This window comes from Hemicordylus capensis, chromosome 2, assembly GCF_027244095.1.
Source record: "Hemicordylus capensis ecotype Gifberg chromosome 2, rHemCap1.1.pri, whole genome shotgun sequence".
Taxonomy (NCBI): Eukaryota; Metazoa; Chordata; class Lepidosauria; order Squamata; family Cordylidae; genus Hemicordylus; species Hemicordylus capensis.
In genome coordinates this window covers 115,694,575-115,709,862 of record NC_069658.1, presented here as the reverse complement: position 1 = coordinate 115,709,862, position 15,288 = coordinate 115,694,575, and the positions used below count along the sequence as shown (strand labels likewise).

At 48.9% G+C, this 15,288-nt stretch overlaps 1 protein-coding gene across 1 annotated transcript; it reads left to right on the top strand.

Annotated features, from left to right (window-relative positions):
* The first annotated feature begins 7,597 nt into the window (after positions 1-7,597).
* LOC128347824 (uncharacterized) lies at positions 7,598-13,711 on the top strand. The gene is made up of 2 exons (XM_053302982.1): positions 7,598-8,320; positions 11,865-13,711. Exons 1-2 carry the CDS (start codon positions 7,876-7,878, stop codon positions 12,494-12,496), a joined length of 1,077 nt encoding a protein of 358 aa, XP_053158957.1. The 5' UTR covers positions 7,598-7,875; the 3' UTR covers positions 12,497-13,711.
* The last annotated feature ends 1,577 nt before the right edge of the window (positions 13,712-15,288 follow it).

The window sequence follows — 15,288 nt, the reverse complement described above, 5'->3', positions numbered from 1 at the left end:
TTGATTTTTTAAATGGATTTTTTAGTTTTTAGTGATTTTTGTATCCTCTATAATAAGATGCCTGTGTCCGTCCGTGGACACCCAGGCGTGTGTCCATGCCTCCCTCGGCCGTTCTGGGCATGCGTGGAGTGCATGTCCAGAACGCGCCGAGGGAGACACGACCGCCAGCACCAGGCGGCCATGTTGGACGGCCAGAAGCGGCCGCCACGAAGAAGCCGGGAAAGCCCAGCAAAGCCAGGGAAGAGGCGGCGGGGGAAACTGGCCGAGGCACAGCCGAGGTGGCGGTGGAGCCATGGCCAAGGCCTGGCTGCGCTGCCGAAGCCGGGTGGGGGGAAGAGGCGGTGGGGGAAGCCGGCTGAGGTGGTGGCGGAACCGCCGCCGAGGCCTGGCAGTGCCGCCGAAGCCGGGCGGGGGGGAAACTTTGGGGCCCTTGCCCGGCTGGGGAGATCGTCCGTGGCATGGAGGCGGGCAACAGCGGCGGGAGGGGGAATGGTGGCGGGGGCCCGGAGCTCACAACTGCACTAGCGCCCGTTATTTAACGGGCCGAAAATCACTAGTATCACCATAAACCATTACACCGTAGGGAATAATGGGGATTTGAAGCAGCCCCATTACTGACCATGGGTTGTGCCAAGGTGGTAAAAAGTGGTTTGGGGGTTAGGGCACTATGGGTGCTAACTACCCACCAACCAGCAAGGGAGTGGGGTACTCAGTTTATTTTTATTTTTTAAAGGAATTTTTGAATAGTTTAGACTCTTTGGTGTGTTGAGACTTTTTATCATAATGAATCCTATGAAGATTCATTACACACCAAAGAGTCTAAACAATTCAAAAATTTCTAAACATAAACTGAGTACCCCACTGCCTTGTGGGTTGATGGGTCATTGGCACATGGGTTGCCACTAATTCTTCCTCATCTACAAGGCAGTGGGGTACTCAGTTCATCTTTTAGGAATTTTTGAATTGTTTACACTCTTTGTATATAATGAATCCTTATAGGGATTCATTATGAGGAAAAGTCATAACGCACCAAAGAGTCTAAACACTTCCCCCAAAAAATTCCAGCAGTTGAGCAGAATAGTTTTGCTCCATAATTCCACTTCTACAAGGGCTAAAGCTTACCTTAAAAAAGAAAGAAAAAAGAAAGCTGGGAATCTAGGGGAATGAATAAGCTGAATCTTGAATCAATTTGAATTGAATCTGGGGAGATTAGATTCAATCTTGAAGTTGGCCAGGGGTGACTGGGCAGATTTGTTTTGAGGTTGGATCACTCAGATCAACCAGATTCAAGTCATATTGATTCAACCTTGATTCACACATCCTTATTTTTATTTTTTTATTTTTAAAAAAATTAAATTGTTTTAATGTTTGGTTTTAATTCTGGTCTTGTTGTTTATTTATAAACTGCCATGAGACATTTGTATGAGATGGTATATAAATGTAATAAATGTAATAAAGGAAGGAAGGAAGGAAGTGAGAAGAACAGGTGGGCTTTGGGTTAGATGCTGCCACAGTTCATGTGCATAGCAGAGATTTCCTTCATATTATAGAACCATTTAGTGTTCAAATAATTATTTCTTAAGGTTCTGGTATACTTTCCAAAAAAAACTGCATATACATTTCTTTACAAGTGATCACTAAAATGTTCATTAATGGAAACTAGAATTTATTGATAAATAAATGTTAATTTAAAAATATTCTATAAAATGTTGTCTTGTTTATCTTCACAACTGTGCAGAAACAATTCTTTTATTATTTGCTTGCTATCAGTGGGAGATTAATGCCGAGCATGTTTGGCTTGTCCAGAGATCCCAGAGTTCTATATGTGATTCAAGGTTTGGACCTAGGTCCAACGTTCAGCCCCTCTGTGCCACCTTCACCCTCATGTTTCATCACAGTGACTCCTTTGAAATTAAAAGGATTTCTATTTGGGCCATTCTGAATATCAGCCACATAGTAAAACAGAGAGACAGAGATTCCATATAAGTGAAGTGAAGTTCACATGAGGGTTAGTGTCTCATTCCTTGAGTCATTGGTTCGTTACATTTAGTGCTATTTGACAAGGACACATCTTCAGCAGGAGGTCTTTGTGTAGGAAACCAAACATGGGGGGAGGCAGACTAGTGTTGCTTAGCAACAGCTTTGACTTTGGTCAGGTACTATGTGGAAGCAAGATCTCTAAATTCAGTAGATTTCAATCCTCCCTCCCCCCGAAGAATTTAATGTCATTTCTCTGAAGCTATCCTTTCCTTTGGTAAACTCTTTTATGCGCTTAGCTCTTGCAATATTCACAAGGTATTAAAATCATACTGCCCTGTAAACATCAGTGAGTCATTAAGTTAGGTGCACTTAATTTACTGAAAACATTTAGTCCTTTACAGTATGTGTCAGCTGGATCTAGCAGAGGAAAAAGTGCTAATCATTAGCTGTACAGATTCTCCCTTTTCTCATTCACAGCATGCCTCTATTCATGTCTACTCAGAAGTAAGGCCCAGTGGTTGATATGATACACAGGGCTACATCAATGGAAGTAGCCTTGTGGTGCTGCAAAAATGCTGGAGCTTTACAGCTCTCCAGCCTTTTCCCACATCCGAGATGCAGTGGAGAGGAGGCTCGGTGCATGTTTCACTTCTCTCCCCTCCCCATGAGGGCTGCACTGCCGCCTTCACAGACATGTTCCTGACAGCAACACTCTTTGGCAGCTAAACAGGTTGGAAGGCTATAGCCGCATGTATCATGTCAGCCACTAAGTTCACAGAATGTATTCTCCAGTATAGGGGCTCAGTTCCCAACCTTACATCCCCATATGTTGTTGGGCCATAACTCCATTATCCTCAGCCACAATGACCATAATTCATTACTTGATTCACCTGGTTATAACAGAGCAGAGGCTATTAGCTGAGGTGCTTTTAGTGTGTAAACACTAATCTATTTTCCCGATGTTACTGCACCAACAGAGGTGGCAGAATCAACCCTTGAGGAAGGTTAGGATACTAACTAACCTAACAACTACCACGCCATTCACCCATCACATCCTCTTCTTTCCTCGTTCCCCTTACCCTTTAAACTGATGTATTAATGGCATTGTATTTATTAAGGCTGTGCACGATTGCAAATTCTGGATCACATCAAAATCTGATCTAGAACTGTAAGTATTGGTTTCAAGCCCTTTGAAACCTTCAGAATTCTGGTATAGGCTTCTATATCAGATTTCCAGAAGGAAGTTGAATAAGAATATTGGTGAAAAACCGGATAGAGGTCCGCAGGAGGGGAAATCACCCCCCCCCCAAAAAAAACCACCCCTGGCTAGACAGGGAGATCTGAAAGTTGGGTGATAAGCATATAAGGATGGCAAGACTCTGTGTGTTTAATTACAAGTGAGTCTGGCCATCAGAAGTTTTTTAAAGCTTTTTAAATAAGTAATCCAGAAATTGTACTCGCATCTGAGGAGCGCAGAAGAAAAGTGATGTAACACCAGGGAATCTCAGGGGAAGTTATGAAACACCAGAGAATCAACTGCTTAATTATTTGATTTGTAAGTAAAATAATCATCTAAATAAAGAAATAAATGCATGGGCGGGCAGGCAGGTGGGCAGATGAATGGAGACATTGGCTTTATTCCCCCCTCAACTGCGATTGGGGAAAAAAAGTGGACTCCATGTTGTATTCCACTGTTTAGAGCTCCGGAGTTCCAATAATGGTTCTGTAATGCTCTGGAAATTCTCAAACTTTATAGGATAATTCTGAACCAGAATTATATCCAGAATTCTCCACAATGGCCCAAATCATGCCATTTCCAGAATTCCAGATCTGATATTGCACTGTCCTAGTATTTATGTATTAAATATATGCTAATCACGTTTCTTCCAAAGGGATAAGAGGAGGTACACATATTTAAAATTAAGCAATTAAATTAATGCTTTAAACTAGCAATAGAATAATAAAAGCATAAGACATTTACACATGTTAACTATTTTTAAAAGGTTCTGAAACACATTAACACATTTTTACTGTATAGCTGAAAATGACAGAGGGGGAGTTATCAGAGAAAGCAAGCAAATGAAATTTTGGTAGTTGATTGCACAGAAGTCTGATGTCCTAGTGATGTTAATGCAGAAAATGATTTCTTGAGAGTATTGTCTCAGGGTCAAGCTACACATTGTTAAGCACATGTTTAATACAGACAGATCTTTTTTTCCCCTTAACTGAATATAAACCAGTTTCAGCCCTGCCCATGCACCAGGACTGAATTATGGGCATTTATACATGTTGCCCACCACACCACAATCCTTATCAGGGTTGGAAGACCCTTTGGCTGTCTTGGAGGGATGCTCCCATTCATGCCGATGGGAACTTCCCTTCTATGGCCACTAGCCATTTGACTATGAGGGGCAAAAGGTTAGAGCCTTCATCCCTCCATGCCTTAGTCATGATCCACAGGGTACAATCCAGCTGCAATGTTGTTTAAAAGAAGCACATCAGCATTAAGAACACTTTTAATGTAACATATAGTTTGACTGTAACTATATGAACTACAGAACAACTCAAAATCTGCACACAGTTTTATCATGAGCACAATGCATACATATTTCTTATCTGTAGGTTATATTTAGGGGCGTTTCCAATAACCCAGGTGTTAAATATACATATCAGAATTTAGTAAGATGCATTCAGTGCATCATAAATCAGTCTGATGATGAGGAATATGAGGATCATTAACGGCTTTCCATTTCAGGCTCATGTAGTAACATAAACAGCCAGAGTGGTGTAGTGGTTAAAGTGCTGGACTAGGACCAGGTAGGCCTGAGTTCAAATCCCCATTCAGCCATGAAACTCACTGGGTGACTCTGGGCCAGGCACTTGTCTCTCAGTTTAACCTACCTCAGAGGGTTGTGAGGATAAATATAACATGTGCACTGCTCTGAGCTCCTTGAAGGGAGAAGGGGGTATAAATGCAATCAATCAATAAATAATAAAAATAAAATACACACATCTGCTCCACAGATTAAAAAAGAAGATATGTTAATTATATCAGTAGAAATTTGAAAGTTGCAGTAAATTTTTTGCAAAGATGATAGCTATTCTCTTGCTTTTTGTCAAATGGTGATTATATTATTATTTCTTGTTTGCACAGTCAGACAGGTGTTATTGACTGGTTTGTTTTATCCAGATATCAAGCCCTTCCCAAGGACCTGGGATGGCTGAATTTTGTTATCAATATTGTTGTTGTTATAGGTATCACTGCATAATGTAGGCTGTTCCCAGTAATGGTGTTTTTTGCAGTTGGCTGATGGTGATTTCTGTGGCCCCTATGGTGTTGAGGTGCTCTTCAAGATGTTTTGGAATTGCACCTAGGGTGCCAATTACTACTGGGATTATTTTGGTCTTCTTTTACCACAGTCTTTCAATTTCAATTTGTAGAACTTTGTATTTTGTAATTTTTTCTTTTTCTTTTTCTTCTATTCTGCTATCACCTGGTATTGCTATGTCGATTATTTTGACTTGTTTTTCTTTCTTCTCAGCTACAGTTATATCTGGTGTATTGTGTGGCAGATGTTTGTCTGTTTGTATTCGAAACAAAGTCCCATAATATTTTTACATCTTCATTTTCTACAACTTTTTCAATTTTGTGGTCCCACCAATTTTTGGCTGCAGGTAGCTTGTATTTTTTGCAGATGTTCCAGTGTATCATTGCTGCTATCTTGTCATGCTTTTGTCTGTAGTCAGTCTGTGCGATCTTTTTATAACAGCTGATTAGGTGAAGAGGCGGCACTTGCTATTTGTCGTTGATTTTTCTACTTTTGCTCTACTACTACTATTTTTTCTTGTTTACATAGTCAGACAGGTGTTATTGACTGGTTTGTTTTATCCAGACATCGAGTCCTTCCCAAGGACCTGGGATGGCTGAATTTTATTATCAGTGTTGTTGCTGTTATTATTATAGATATCGTCACAGAATATAGACTGTTCCCAGTAAAGCTGCTTTTTGTAGTTGGCTGATGGTGATTTCTGTGGCCCCTATGGTATTGAGGTGTTCTTCAAGTTGTTTTGGAATTGCACCTAGGGTGCCAATTACCACTGGGATTACTTTGGTCTTTTTCTGCCACAGCCTTTCAATTTCAGTTTGTAGATCTTTGTATTTTGTTATTTTTTTCTATTTCTTCTTCTTCTTCTTCTTCTTCTTCTTCTTCTTATTATTATTATTATTATTATTATTATTATTATTGAAAACTCCAGGCTAGAAACTAATTAGCGCACATCCCAGCAGACGTAACTTGAGACATCACAAGCTATTCATATGTGTTAAATGATTTTATATGGTAACTTTGGGGGATTGCTCTGAGAAGATGGAACATAAAGATTATATGTGAGCAGGTGCTGCCTAGGAAACAGTTTCAGCAAGGCTCTGAACAGATTGTGTGGGACCAAAAAATGCTCAAGGGGGTTACTAACATATCCATACTGTTTTGTTTTCTAGCTCCACATACCTTGGCTACACTAACTGTGCTGTTCAACAGCACTGTGACAGAGGCAGGCCGTATGAAATAGAGCTGCACCTTAAGGCTCAGTGAATGGTTCTAAGGAAATTACACACTTCATTACACTTAAGCACAGAAAGAGGAGCAATAATGACATTCTAATATGAGGCAGCCATAGGGTAAGGCTATTGACATAAATGGCTGTTCAGTAGAACATTTAGGTTTCTTTGTGGGGTGGGGGAGAAAGTGGCTGACTGCCAGTGACAAGTGTAGTCATCTGGCAATGAGAGAGAAAAACCTAGAAAACAAATTATTGCAATAGAATCCAACTGTAGTAAAATATATGATATGGGAAACGTAAAGCACATTACAGCCCCACAATAGAGCTAAGAATGGGCATTATTAGGCAGCGTATGATGGCTAACCCCAGCATTGCTGAACATTACAGAGAACATTCTCCTAACAACATGCTGGAAGCCTCATCACATCTCCATGACAGTATGCATCAGATTCTCAGATTGTATTCTGGTATATGGAGTGAATGTTCTAAAAGGTGAAAAAGCATTTTAATTTTCTTCCTGAACCACCTCAACCTTGGTGGATGAATCCCCCTCCCCTTGCCTCGTGCAAGTGGGAGGGTGTTTGTCCCAGCCCGGGACTCACAAGCCCAAGAAGAAGCCTGATTGGTTGGCTGGCTCGTGGTGGGCGGGGCTTGCTGAGAGGCCGAGCGTTTCCCCGCTCTGGCCTCTCAGTCGGCTGTTTGTTTCCGATTAGGAAGGAGCTCAGTCCGGGAGCTCCTTCCTCGAAGGCCTTAGTTGGGGGGGTGCGCCCGACAAGCGGGCGAGGCGGCATTCGGCGGCGTTCCGTCGAGGGGGCCATAGTGTCAGCGGTGGCCCCGCTGGTAGGGGGGTACTCCCGGGACTGCTCCCGGCTGGGTTGCAGCTGCAGCAGCAGCGTCTTTGGGCCTCTTCAGCGCGGCGTCGGCACTCGGCTTCCTGGGCGTGGTTCTCCTTCTGGGCGTTTGCCCTTTTGGTTTGTGGGGTATTTGGGGGGTTTCCATCAGCCTGGGTGGCTGGGCTGCGGCCCCTTTTCCGTTCCCTGGAACACTACTTTGATGCCAACCTTCTTTTATTTGTTTGGTGGGTAGCAGGTGGGTGTTTGTGCTCATCGGTGCCCTGGTGGGCCTGGCCTGGTTGAGAGTCAAAAGGCCTTTTCAAGCCTTCTCCTTGGGTGGGGGGCTCTGGTGCTTTCCTGGATAGGATTGAGTATTGTTTTTGATTCAGGACAAGGGCTTGGCTTTTGTTCTATATCCTTGCTACCTTCATTCTGTGTGTGGTTGGCGCTTTTTTTTTTTTTTTCTCCAACCCCTTTTGGAATCCCACTATTTGGAGGCAGTATGCCGGGGAAGGCCAAGGGCAAGAAAGGGGGGCGCCCTGTTAAGCAGCCCAAGAGGCCTGCTCCCCCGCAGTCCTCCTCGGAGGAGGAGGATGAGGAGATGACTCTGATACGGGGGTTAATTAATAGGATGGAAGCTTTAGAGAAAGCAAAAGCAGCCCCCTCCGACAAAGGTGCGGGTCCTTCAGGTGTGGGGGGGGTGCCTCCTCCTAAGGTCCCTCGGAGGACCAGGGGTTCTGTGAAAAGCCAGCTGCTAACTTCTCTCTCTAGTAGGCTGGCTGCGCTGGAAGAAGGGCTGAACCCTGCTGGACCGGGCCCTTCTGCTCCTGCGTTACCGCTTCCTGAACCTGAGTCTCCAGTTCCGGAGTCGCCTTCACCATTGCTACCTCCGCCTGCGGCACCAGTTGTTCAGCCTCCAGTGGATACGGCTACTCCTTTGGCCCAGGGTGAGCCTGCAGCACCTACACCGCCCGGCGTCACCGGCCAGTGGCTTTGTCCCTGGCCGATGCCTGCCATGGGTGGATGGGGCCCAGCTTCTTACTGGCCCCCATATACACAACCTTGGGTGGCGGGTTCCCCGCCGGTTTTTCCTGGAGTTATTGCAGGCTTACAAGGCGCTGCGGAGCAGGTCTGGTTGGGCAACCGGCCCTCCAGCGGGTCGCTCCCACTCCCGGGGGTGGCCTCCTCTTCTGGATCTGCCACGGGGGTGCAGGCGGGTTATTATCCGATGGGGATTCTGCCGTCACCTCAGCATGCGCCCTATGGTAGCATGGGCCTCCCGTTAGGGGATCACTTACTCCCTTCTACAAAAGAAAAAATCCTTAAGGGTGAATATGTGGACATTTTTAGCTTGTTGTTCAGGGAACCTGAGGTTAAGCATAAAGAGGGGGAATCTTGTTAGGAGCACGAAGCCACCAAGAGAAAGCCGGTCGAAAAGACTTGGAATAATTGGCTTTCTGGCTTCACGATTTATATGGGGGTTATTGTCCAAGCCCAGCCCGCAAGGGGCCCTGCCCTGTTAAAATACATGGATGTAATTCACAGGGCGGTCTCCGACTTTGCTGGATCTTCCTGGGTACGGTACGATGAGAGTTTTAGAATGAGGGCTGCCCTTGACCCCACATTGCCCTGGGATGCTCCGTTGCAGGAGTTGTGGCTGGTTACTATGTCTCCAGCCCGGCCCATAGAGGGAGATAGGTCTGACAGTGGGCATTTGCTTTCTAAACCATCGGGGGTTTTGCCCTCAGGGAGTCCTGGGCAACAGTGGGTTCAACCCCACCTTGTTTGCTGGGAGTTTAACTCCAATGGCAAGTGCTCCCGTTCCCCTTGTCGGTTTAAGCATGCCTGCGGGGTCTGTGGGGCGAGGCACCCCAGTTCCTCCTGCCCCAGGGCCAAGTTTGGGGGTTCCGGGGCTAAGTATAGGCAGGGGAGCAGTAAAAAGGGTGGCCCTCCTCCACCCGCTCCGAATAAAGGGTCCTAGCCCTATCAAGGTGAAGGTGCTTGAGCAGCTGTTGCTGGACTATCCTGACCAGTCAGCAGCTTCTTATTTGTTATGTGGCTTCCGGGATGGTTTCAGAATTCCCTCTTCGGCCCGGAGGGGATTAGGCAGTTCTCGCAATCTGAGATCAGTGGTTGGTAAGGAGGAAGTCGTTGTTAGGAAAATTGGTAAGGAGGTGGCTGCGGGCAGGGTGATGGGGCCTTTTGCCAGTCTCCCCTTCCCCAGCCTTAGGGTCTCCCCATTAGGGGTGGTCCCTAAAAAGGTTCCTGGTGAATTTAGGTTGATTCACCACCTTTCTCATCCCAGGGGGTCCTCAGTAAATGATGGCATCCCTGATAGCTTATGCTCTGTACGTTATACCTCATTTGATGAGGCCGTGGAAGTGGTCAGGGGTAGGGGCCCCGGGGCCCTTTTGGCGAAGTGTGATATTGAATCCGCCTTTCGCCTGTTGCCGGTACATCCAAATGACTTCGAGCTGCTGGGCTTTGCATTTGCTGGCCAATTTTATTTTGATAGGGCTTTGCCTATGGGCTGCTCGATTTCCTGCGCAGCATTCGAAACATTCAGCTCCTTTTTGGAGTGGGCAGTTAGGCGCCAGGCGGGTCTTCCCTACACGGCTCATTTTTTAGATGATTTTCTTTTTACAGGCAGGGGGAATTCGAGGGAGTGCCACCATTTACTTCGCTCCTTCATGGAGCTAACAGACCGGCTAGGTGTCCCTTTGGCACGGGATAAGACGGAGGGGCCGGTCACGTGCCTCGCCTTTTTGGGGATTGAGTTGGACACTGTTGCCGGTTGCTCCAGGCTGCCTCAGGCCAAGCTGCGGGTTTTATTGGACATGGTTAGGTCCCTTGGTCGCGCCCGTAAGGTCTCCCTTAGGGATCTCCAGGTTGTTTTGGGTCACCTCAATTTTGCCTGCAAAGTGGTGGCTCCGGGCCGGGCCTTTTTGCGCCGGTTATGTGACCTGACTGTGGGCGTTAGGGCTCCCCATCACAGAGTACGAATTACGGAGGGTGCCCGGGCCGACCTGGCTCTTTGGGAAGCATTTCTCACTGATTTTAATGGGGTGTCTTTCTAGCGGGATGTTAGACTTCTGGAAACCGACCTGCAGGTCCACTCTGACGCTGCAGGTGGAATAGGTTTCGGGGTTTATTTCAGGGGACGTTGGTGTTCCACCAGGTGGCCCGAGGACTGGTTCAGGCAGGGGGTTTCCCGGGACCTGACTTTCCTAGAGCTCTTTCCAATTGTGGTGGCCGTGCATATTTGGTCCGCTGAGTTTGCCAACTCCTCAGTTGTGTTTTGGTGTGACAATCTGGCAGTTGTTCAGATTGTCAATAGTCAGACTTCCCAGTCCCCGAGGGTCATGGTTTTGGTTAGGGCATTGGTATTGCAGTGTCTGCGGGCTAACATCCTTTTCCGGTCCCGCCATGTTCCGGGTATCCGGAATGACATAGCTGACGCTTTGTCTCGTTTTCAGTTAAACAGGTTCAGAGCGTTAGCGCCCGAGGCCGCCCTTCACCCGGAACCCATGCCAGCTTTTCTGTGGGAACTTGGCAGGCGGAGGCACAGCGGGCCATAGCGGCATCTCTGGCGCCTAGCACCAGAGTGAGCTACACAGCCAAGCTTGAGGCTTTCTCTCTTTTTCGAAAGACTGAAGGTTTGGCGGAGGTGTGGCCGGTCCCTGTAGAGCAACTTCAGCAGTTTTTGGTCTTCCTCCGCAGGGCGGGGCGTGCGGTATCCACTTTGGGGGGCTATCTTGCCGCGTTAGCTTTTGAAGCCCAGGTTCGTGGGGTTGGTGATTCCTCCTCCGACCCGCGGGTGCGGCGCATGTTGGAGGGTTGGGCTAGGGGGGAGCCTAGGACTAGGGACCCCAGACGCCCTTTTACTCTGGAGTTGGTGGCTTCAACGCTGGGCCACCTAGTGGGGTGCTGCTCTGGCCCATGGGAGGTGTCGCTGTTTAGGGCTGCACTGTTGGTTGCCTTTTTTTGGGCCTTCCGTCCAGGGGGGTTGCTTCCCCGCAGCGGGTCTTCCCCCAGGGACCGCTGCTTGCAATATTCTGATTTATCGTTCGGTGACGGGGAGGTGCGTTTGCTCCTTCGTCGCTCCAAGACGGATCAGAGGGGCAGAGGCCAGACGGTTCGCCTCGCGGCGGCTGGGAATATCAATGTATGCCCCGTGGTGGCCCTGAGGCAGTACGCTGGGCTGGGCCCCTTTTCGGGGGGATGTCTTTTTACCCACAGCAATCAGACTCCTCTGACGCAGTATCAATTCTTGGCGGTGGTGAGGAAGGCTCTGTTGGCCGCGGGGGTTGCGCTCCAGGGGCTTACTCTACATTCATTTCGTATTGGTGCGGCCACCACCGCTACACGTATGGGGCTTCAGGAGGTCGAAGTTCAGAGGATTGGACGTTGGAGGTCCGTGGCGGTCAGGCGTTATGTGCGCTGACAGCGGACAGGTGTGGGCTCTACTGACCTGTTGCTTTCTTTTGGCAGGTGCTGGCGGGGCGGCGGTCCCGGTCCGAGTCCTGATGTGTGGCCATTCGTTGGTCTTCTGGGCTTTCAAGCGGGCCAGCACCACCCGCTGGGGATCCCAGTTGGGTTTAGGAAGCAAGGCTTCAGTTTATTGGTTGGGCATGAGGGGCATGCTCTGGAATCAGTTGCTTCCAGCATTGAGGGAGCATTTAGATAGGTTTCCCATTCCCGACATCCTGGTTCTTCATTTAGGGGAGAATGATTTGGGCCGGCGGCCTGGCCTCGCCATCCTTCAGCAAGCCTCCTCGGATTTGTCTATTTTGCGCAGCTGGATGCCTGGCGTGCGCATAATATGGGTTAATTGGCTCCAGCGCAGGGTGTGGCGGGGTGCTCATTCTTGCCTTAGCTTGGAAAAGGCACGCAGGAAGATTTCAGCCGCAATAGGTAAAGTGGTTTTGGCGGCCGGGGGGTCTGTGGTGCGGCAGCCAGATATAGCTGCTCGCTTTCCCGAGTTATTCCGCCCTGACGGGGTCCACCTGTCTGAGAAAGGTTGTGATTTGTATCTGCATAATATCCGGGAAGTGCTTGCTGAAGGTTTGGAGGTGGTGGGGCAGGAAGGTCAAGCGAGGGCTAACCTTCCTGGGTGGCGGTAACAGTGCGGGCTGTGGGTAAGGAGGTCTAGATTTCGGTGAGCACCCTTGGACATTTTAAGGTGGATTGGTCAATTGCTTCCTTGTGGCCTGTGCGGCACGGGAAGAATTACATTGCCAAGAAACCTGCTTCAGGACTTCACCTACCTTTGGGCTGTGCGGTCCGGGGAGGTAAAGATCTGAAGCTGTCCAGATCCCCTCTTCTAAAAGGGGTGGTTGGCTTTGAAGGAATTGGGCGGGAGCTACCTGCCTCTTTCCTGAGCCAGGGTGTGTCGCCCTTGCAGGCGATGGGTAGGACGTTTTGAATCCTAGCCCACGCCTAGGTGCCCGCACTGTTTTTATGTTGGTGATTAATCACCTTGTTTCCAGTCCGCCACAAATGTTGTTATATTAATAAAGCGTGGCCCGTTTCTCCCATTAAAAAATGTCTCTGTGTCTTCTTGGGCTGGGGTCTGGGTACAATCCCCCTCCCCTTGCCTCGTGCAAGTGTGAGGGTGTTTGTCCCAGCCCGGGACTCACAAGCCCAAGAAGAAGCCTGATTGGTTGGCTGGCTCGTGGTGGGCGGGGCTTGCTGAGAGGCCGAGCGTTTCCCCGCTCTGGCCTCTCAGTCGGCTGTTTGTTTCCCCCTCCCTCCCTCCCTGTTGCAGAGCGGGTCTAGTGACTGGTCGCCTATGGGCCGAGTAGGAATTTTTTGCTCTCAACTTATTGGCTGTTGTTGGGGTTTTTTTCGCCTACTCTGTTCTGCAGTCAGTTGGTAGTTAGGTTCTAGGTTGGCCACGTTGGCGGTAACAGTGCGGGCTGTGGGTAAGGAGGTCTAGATTTCGGTGAGCACCCTTGGACATTTTAAGGTGGATTGGTCAATTGCTTCCTTGTGGCCTGTGCGGCACGGGAAGAATTACATTGCCAAGAAACCTGCTTCAGGACTTCACCTACCTTTGGGCTGTGCGGTCCGGGGAGGTAAAGATCTGAAGCTGTCCAGATCCCCTCTTCTAAAAGGGGTGGTTGGCTTTGAAGGAATTGGGCGGGAGCTACCTGCCTCTTTCCTGAGCCAGGGTGTGTCGCCCTTGCAGGCGATGGGTAGGACGTTTTGAATCCTAGCCCACGCCTAGGTGCCCGCACTGTTTTTATGTTGGTGATTAATCACCTTGTTTCCAGTCCGCCACAAATGTTGTTATATTAATAAAGCGTGGCCCGTTTCTCCCATTAAAAAATGTCTCTGTGTCTTCTTGGGCTGGGGTCTGGGTACAAGTATAATGTAACTGTTCAAATAAACTAATTGTGGGTCCCATTTTGCTGTATCCCCAACAGATTTTATTTTCATTATGCGGAAAAGCCCTTAGTAGGGATGTGCAAAACAGCTCACCGCCCAAGCCGGTTCGCACTTGAGCCAGCTGGGCTCGAAGGCTCACACCTCAATCCAAACAGGGCGGGGGTGGGGGGACTTGGTTCGGCAGCAAGCTGAGCCAAGACCTCCGCTTGCCAAAAAAGCTCGAGGGCCATGTAAAGGGGAATCTGGCAAGGATTCCCCTTTGCAAGTAAAGGGCTGTAGTGGGGGGGGGGGGCAAGGGGAAAGTTCCCCCTTTATTGTTTAAAAAAATGTACCACTGTGTGGCAGGATGGTGGCGGCGGCCACTGAGGGGTGGGCAGTGAGGGCTGGCGTGCAGAGCGCGAGGGTAAAGCTCCCCTTTTACCTCTTACAGTCGCTTTGCAGGGGGATGGGGGTGCCGGTGGCCACAGTGGCTGCGGGATGGGGGTAGCAAGAGCTCCTTCCAGTCCCTCCTGAATGGAGTGTGGGCTGGTCTGCAGCCTGTTTGGGGCCTTTCTGAACGCTCCCATTCGGGAGGCAGGACAGGAATTGAAAGGGGCTCACGCTGCTTCCTCCGCCATCTCTGGGGTTGTGTAAGGGCTGCCAGAATTGCCAGTTGCAGAAACCAGTTTGCAATTCACTACAGATGTATGGACCCGCTGCAGTGGAGTACAGGCTGCTTTCCTGTTCCTCACTGCACACTGGTGGGGGTTGGAGAAAGAGGGGATGACATCTGCTGCTGCTGGCATGGCCAGCACACCTTCCCAGACAGCAAAGCCCAGGTGAGCTCTGCTGCATGTGGAGCCACTGGACACAGACCAGACAGCAGATGAGCTGTCGGCAGCTATAGGGTGACAGGCGGAAGACTGGCTGTCCAGGTGGCCAAACCTCTGCAGGGGCTTCATGTTCACTGACAATGGTGCCAACATGCTGAGGACTGCATGTCAGCTGCAGTTTGTAGCCATACGCTATATGGCACACACTCTGAACCTTTTTGTGATGGATGCACTTGGCATTAAAGAGGCGAGGGCGAGTGAGCACCAGGGACTCCCCCCATCAGGGGTGGATGCTGCTGCAGCTGCCCTTGTGGACAAGTGCCACAAGACTGCAGTCTATTTCCACTGCAGTGAGAAGTGCAGGCAGAGGCTCAGGAAGAGGCAGCATGAGCTCAGCCTACCTTCTCACCTCATCCCTGCGGGTGTTGAGACATGGTGGAACTTCTCTTGCTCCAGCGCCTGCAGGATCAAGAGGTAGCCATCCACACCCTGGTGAGGAGCTGTGGCTTTCAGGTGTGTGATCTGTTCACTGCAGACTGGAAGCTCATTTCCAAGCTGGTTTTGACCCTCAAGCCCTTCTTCCTTGCAACAAACAGCTGGTGTGCCAAGGCAGCAGCTCTGAGCCAGGCTTTGCCCACCCATCTTCTCCTGCAGAAGATGATGGGTGAGCTCCAGACCATGCTGACCACTGGGGAGGTACGTGCCCTGGCAGG